The sequence below is a fragment of the Orycteropus afer genome, unplaced genomic scaffold (assembly GCF_000298275.1).
Source record: "Orycteropus afer afer isolate SDZICR_OR568_19922 unplaced genomic scaffold, OryAfe1.0 scaffold00723, whole genome shotgun sequence".
Taxonomy (NCBI): Eukaryota; Metazoa; Chordata; class Mammalia; order Tubulidentata; family Orycteropodidae; genus Orycteropus; species Orycteropus afer.
In genome coordinates, this window is record NW_006922310.1 from 239,759 (window position 1) to 246,534 (window position 6,776).

General features: G+C 34.4%; 1 protein-coding gene across 1 annotated transcript in view; it reads right to left on the reverse strand.

Annotated features, from left to right (window-relative positions):
• Positions 1-6,776, reverse strand: part of ATRX (ATRX chromatin remodeler) — a 474,500-nt gene that overhangs the window by 178,537 nt on the left and 289,187 nt on the right. The window contains exons 28-29 of the mRNA XM_007957255.2: positions 6,022-6,175; positions 2,758-2,864 (exon numbers count right to left, since the gene is read on the reverse strand). Of these exons, the coding sequence (XP_007955446.1) occupies positions 2,758-2,864; positions 6,022-6,175 (261 nt within the window). The remainder of the gene's footprint in view (positions 1-2,757; positions 2,865-6,021; positions 6,176-6,776) is intronic.

Below are 6,776 nucleotides of genomic sequence, written 5' to 3' on the forward strand. Positions count from 1 at the left end.
TTATATAGGTATATACAGATAAATATATACAGATAAAAATTACCAGAGACAAAAGTGGTTACTAGTAGCTGGAGGAGGATGAAATTTAAATTCATTTTGTGATGGATACTGAGTTTCTGTTTGTTACATTGAAAAATTTTTGAGAATAGATCATGGTGATATTTGTAAAACAGTGAGTATAATTGATGTCACTGAATTGTACATGATAAGATGACAAAATTTTTGTTATATGCATTTTACCAATATAAAATTATTTTTAAGAAAATCATATAGTATTTCAAGAGATATCAAATAGCTAAAATAGTATTGCAGAGGAAGAACAAAATACAAAGAGTCATCTTTTAATCTCAAAAGTTAGTACAAACCCATGTCAATCAATACAATATGATATTGGCATAAAGACAGACACATAGATCAGTGGAATAGATTTGAATACCAGAAATAAAACCATACATCTATGGATAATTGATTTTTGAAAAGGGTGCGAAGTCCATTCAATAGGGAATGAATAGTCTCTTTAACAAATGGTGAAGGAATACTACATATAGACATGAAAAAAAATAAAGTTGGACTCATTCCTCACAAACATATAAAAATTAAATCAAAATAGATCAAAGACCTAAATGTAAGAAATGGAACTATAAAACTGAAGAAAACATAGGTGTAAATCTTCAACATCTTGGATTTTGCGATGGTTTATTAGATACAAAAAGCACATTGAACAAAAGAAAAAAATAGGTAAATTGTACTTCATCAAAATCAAAAACAACTGAGCATTAAAGGACTCTAACAAGAAAGTAAAATGAAAGCCCACAGAATGGGAGGAGATATTTGAAAATCAGAAGATTCTACTATCCAAAATACAGCAGTAACTCTTATACTCAACAACAGAAAGATAAACAACCGTACAAAAAATGGGTGAAGAACTTCAACAGAAATTTCTCCAAAGATGATAAACAAATGTCTGATAGCACATGACAATGCGCGACATCATTAGTCATTAAAAATGTAAATAAAAAGCACCAAGAAATACTACTTTACACCCACTAAGATGGCTGTAATAAAAAAAAAAAAAAAACAGAAAATAGAAAGTGTGGGCAATGATGGAAACTATAACTCATACATTGCTGATCTCCAAGTAAAACAGTGCACCTGGTGTAGAAAACAATTTGGCAGGTTCTCAGTAAATTTAAATATAAAAATACCATATGACTCAGCAATTCCATTCTTAGGTATATATCTAAACAGAATGAAAAGAGGTATTCTAATAAAATTTTATATATAATGTTCATAGCAGTACTATTCAAAATAGCTAAAAAGTAAAAATAACCCCAAAGTCCATCAAAGTATGAATGGATAAACAAAACTGGGTACATAGAGTCCCTACCAGAAAAAGTAAACCACATCTGTTATGATAGAGTTGATTTTGACTCATAGAGACCCTACATGAAAGAGCTGAACTGCTCTCATCGAGTTTCCTAAGCTTACAGAAGCCTCTTTCTCTCATGGATCAGCTTGCTTGGCCGGGGGTTGGGGGTGCCAAACTACTGACCTTTTAGTTAATAGCCAAGTGCTTTTAACCAGCATGCCACCAAGGCTGCTATAGGATCCCTAGATGGAGCAAATGAATTGCACTCAGCTACTAACCTAATGATACCAGCTCAAACTCACACAGCAGTACCATTAAGACTCCAGCCAAGAAAACCATATGGAGAAATTCCACTCTATAACGCAAGGGGTCAACATAAGTTGGAACTGATTTGATAGCAACCAGCAATAACAACAACATACAGTGGAATATTACAAATCATAAAAAGGAATGAACTAATGATACATGTTACGACATGGAGGAACCTTAGAAACATATGAAGTGAAAGAAGTCAGTCACAAAAGAACAAAAAATATGTGATTCCATTTATACAAAAGGTCCAGAATAGGACAATTTGGTAGCATAGTGCCTAAGGCATTTGACTGCTAACCAGAAGGCTGGGGGTTCAAACCCACCAGCCAATCCTCAGAAGGAAGACTGGACAATCTACTTCCGTAGCGATACTGCCTCGAAACCCAAGGAGGGGTTGCTACGAGTTGGATCCAATTCAATGGCAGTGAGTTTGATTTGGTTAGGTTTATAGGAATAGAAACTCTACGGTGGTTGCTTAGGGCCTGGGGGTGTGGAAGTACGGGGAGAGCATGATAGTTAATAGGGCACAAGTTGTGTGTGTGTGTGTGTGTGTGTGTGTATGATCAAAAGCTGTAAAATTGATTGTGGGGGTGGTTGTACATAGATATGAATATATTAAAAATCACTGAATTGTACTATATACTTTAAATGGGTGAAAGGTATGGAGTGTGAATTGTATCTCAAAAAAAGGTGGTTTTAAAAAAATATTTATGATCGATTGCAGCAACAAACACCATATGTATGTGGATATAGACAAGAAGAAAGTTTAAATAAAATTGAAAGAGTAAAACCTGTGAAAGTAGGAACCTGTGTAAGGTAGAAACCTGTCAGAGAAGGAAAAAGAAAATATTTTCCACTAAAATGAGAGAGTGAAAAGTGGTAAAACTGTACCCAGTGAAAAGCAGAAATCTTGTAAGACTTGGGAAAAACAAAGCAGTCTCATCACTTTCTAGCTTTCATTGTATATTAATATGGTTAGACCGTGGGTAGTTTTATTTCCTTTAATGTTAAAATGTTTGCCCAATATGTTTAAATGACTTTTTTTTAATTGCAATATACAAATGTTTTTAACTCACCTTTATATATAAGAGGTTTATCTTTATCTTCTGTCTTCTCTCTACTAGCTAATTCAAGAAAATCTTCAATCAAATCCAGAGATATGAGAGATTGGCTGAAAACAAGGCTAAAAACACAGATTAGTGTCCATGGATTAGAAGATTCACATAGTAAAGACATCACTACTTGTCAAATTGATGTACAAATTTAACACAATTCTAATAAAAATCCCAGCAGGATTTTTTGTAGAAATTCACCTGCAAATTCTAAAATTTATATGGAATGCAAAGCACAGAGAATTCCCAAAAATCTAAAAAAAGAAAGAAGTTGGAAGACTAAAAGTACATGATTTCACCATATATAAAGCTGCAATAATCTAGACAGTTTCATGAAGGGATACACACATAGATCAATGAAACAGAAAAGTCCAAATATAGATGCACATACCATGGCTAATATTTGTGAAAGGCAATTCAATGGAGAAAGGTTAGTAAAAAATAGTCTCGGAGAATTAGATATTCATATGTCAAAAAATGAAATTGGAACTAAACATCATACTTTATACAAAAATTAATTCAAAATGGACTACAGATCTAAAGGTAAAACCACGTAACTTTTAAAAGAAGATACAGAAGAAAATCTTTGTATTCTGGGATCAGGCACACAACTCTTAGAAGAGATAACAAAAGCACAATTTGTGAAATAAAAAACTGATAAATAGGACTTTATGATAATTAAAATCTTTTGCTCTGCCAAAATTCTTTAGAGAATGTAAAAAAAAAAATCTTCCTATTAAAAGCATTTCAATATGGTTAAATTAGATACATTCTGCAGCTGTTTTTTTAAAAATTTCAAGCATGTCTGCAAATTACTGATTCTCTATCCAAGGAGTTTTCTAACTCCCTTTTAGCCATGAAAATTATTTGTTCACATAGTCTTATGCAGAAGTTAAAATAAATAATAAAAGTAAGTTGCCTCAGGAATTGGAGGAAACAAGAGGAAATGAAAGGAAAAGTGCCACTGGGCCCTCCATCAACCCTTGTCCATGTCACCAACTTCCAGGTGCTCTGAGAAAATGTGTAAAAACCACTGCTCTGCTCTATCCCACTGATGAGAAGTAGATATAATTACACACTGGAAATGAAAAACTCTGCATTAAAATCTTACAATGGAGAATGTGGAAAGTCTCATTTTCTCCCTTATTACAAAAGCAAAGTTAGATAGTATACAGGGGACTACATATCTATGGGAAGCATGCCTTTTTTGTTTGTTTTGATTTAGTTCTCAAAGCTGCACTACAGGAAGTGAAAGGATTTATGATCCCTAAAGACCCTCCAATCTATGAAACAGTTGTTGGAATTCAACATAGTTGTTGGAATTCAACATAGATGCATGTATAATTTCCTGACCTTTGTAGTGCTAGAGAACTACTGCCTCCTAGTTGTCTCCTCCTAGAATATCGGTAAGAAAATTAATTGATTTCTGGTGCTCAGTTTAAATAATGAAGGCCTAAGCCTTGATCCTTCAATAGTCTGATTTATCCTTCCCAGAATCAAATATTTCATTGAACCAATACTTAAAAATATGAATTAAGGTTTTGATAGTTTCTGTATCTCGAAAATTCAAAACCTTAATACTACTAATTATTTAATTGGAATTAATCTAGAATTTGAGCTACTATTTGGGAAAAAGGTTGGGCTGAGTCAGTTAGCAATTAAGGTCCTGAAACCAATAACATCAGATAAGTCTTATTGTGAAAAAGATTAAGATTTACTATCACTATGTGGCTATATACTAATTGTCTCTTAAAAACCTTTCTAGTTGCAGATAACATGGAAAACTATTGTCTTAATGGATAACTTCTATTCTTGTATGAAAATACTTTATCTATTTTATTAATGATGCAGATGAAAATATAAAAGCAATACCTATGAAACTCACATTAAAAAACTAGGAAGGAAGATACAATAGAAATTTGGTATTGAAATGACAGAAAACAAATCTGAAAGGCTGGGCTGAAATTGGTATTGTGCTAGAGTTGACTTTAACTAGCTTAACTCAGAAGAGCAGACTGTTAGCATCACTTCTCAACTCTGCCTTCAGTGATGCCATGTTGGTAACATGAAATTGGTATGTATACTGTGGAGAGGAACTAGAAAAAAAGCCTGATAATCTACTTCCAAAAATCAACCAATGAAAGCCCTATCACAATAATTCCATCTACAATATGGGAACGGCACAGGATCAGGCAGCATTTTGTTCCATTGTACATGGTGTCACGTGAGTCAGGGGCCCGCTTGACACCAGCTAACAAGACTAAAGTATATAAAAAAGGTGAAATGAGAATATAAAAGCGAGCTTCTCTCTTTATAAAAGAGATGGGATGAGTTTAAATAGTAATTGGAAGTATGAGAAAGAGGGTAGGGACATATTGAAGGGAATAGGAGCATAAATGCTAGAAACAAAAAGGAAGAAAAAACAAAAGAACTGTGTTTGATACAGAGAACAGTAAAACAAGTAAAGACTGAGATGTGTTCACTAGATTTGGGAATCAGAAGGTCACTAGTGACCTTCCAAACAAACAAAACAAAACCCACCACCATTTAGTTAATTCCAACTCATTAGTGACACTTTAGGACAGAGTAGAACTGCCCCATAAGGTTACCAAGGCTAGAAATGTTAACAGAAGCAGACTGTCTCATCTTTCTCCCACAGAGGGTCTGGTGGGCTCAAGCTACCAACATTTTGGTTAGCAGCCCAATGCTTTAATGACAGCACACCTTCTAGTAACCTTAAGAAAAAACCCAAACTCAGTGCCATCGAGTCGGTTCCAACTCATAGCAACCCCCAATGGGTTTCTGAGGCAGCAAATCTTTATGGAAGTAAATTGCTGGATCTTCCTTTCACTGAGCGGCCGGTGGGTTTGAACTCCCAGCCTTCTGGCTAGCAGTCAAATGCCGTAGGCACTGCACCACCAGAGCTCCTTCTAATGACCTCAGGGTGAAGTAATTTCAATAAAGTGATAGGACAGAAGCAAGACTGAAAGGATTAAAAAATAATCAGTAAGATGGGGAAATACAGGGATCAATTAGAAGCTTGGGTCAAAAACTGTGCTAGAAAAATAAATATGTAGTCAGGACTAGTGGGTTAGAAAATAGTTGTTTGTATTGGACAATTCTTACATTAATCAAAGAAATTACATGATTAAAAAGGAAGAAAACAATTGTTTAAACAATAGATTATTGAAAGGTTCATTTATATAATAAAAATAGAAAGAAGCTTACACTTTATCCCCAATTTCCTCTGCCATTCGAAGAATTTCAAAGAGAAGTACCATTTTTCCAGAATGCTCTAAGACCTCAGCATCAGCATCTGTAACAAAATCTTTGTACCAGTCTGGAGCTGGGCTGCTTGGATTAGAAGAGGAAGTAGCTTTACCTAAATAAAATAAACGAAACATAACTAAGTAGGTAAATAAGGAAGGATGTTAAAACTCCAAGAGAGCAGGACTGAGAGAGGGATGAAAAGAGACAGAAACAGATGAACCAATAGAAAGAGGGAGAAACAAACAAACTCAAGGGGATAGGCAGAAGATGTGGTGGGTATGTGTACACTCCTACAAAAACATACATACTTGGAAAGAAAAAGGCCCCAAAATGGAAGAAAGGAAGTAGGGAAAGAGGAAGAAAGAGGAGGAAGGGAGAATTGGAAACAAGGGTAGAAGGGAGGTAGGGAAATAGAGACAGAGAGATATTGACTTGACTCAGATAGCAAGACAAACAACCACCCTGGGGGCAAGAAAAATCTCAATATGCTGCTAGAATTCTGAAAAGCTCTAACAAATACTGATCCTAGCATCACTGTATCATGTTAAAGCATTTTCTTCTTCTTTTGCACCAACTTTTACTATAAAAGGTATAAGAAGAAAGTGACATCAAAAAGCAAAGCATCTAAACAGAATCAAAAAAAGTAACAAACTTAATATAGTTAAGTTTAACCACTTCATGTACTGTCTTAATTGCTTTTTAATGAAAAGAAC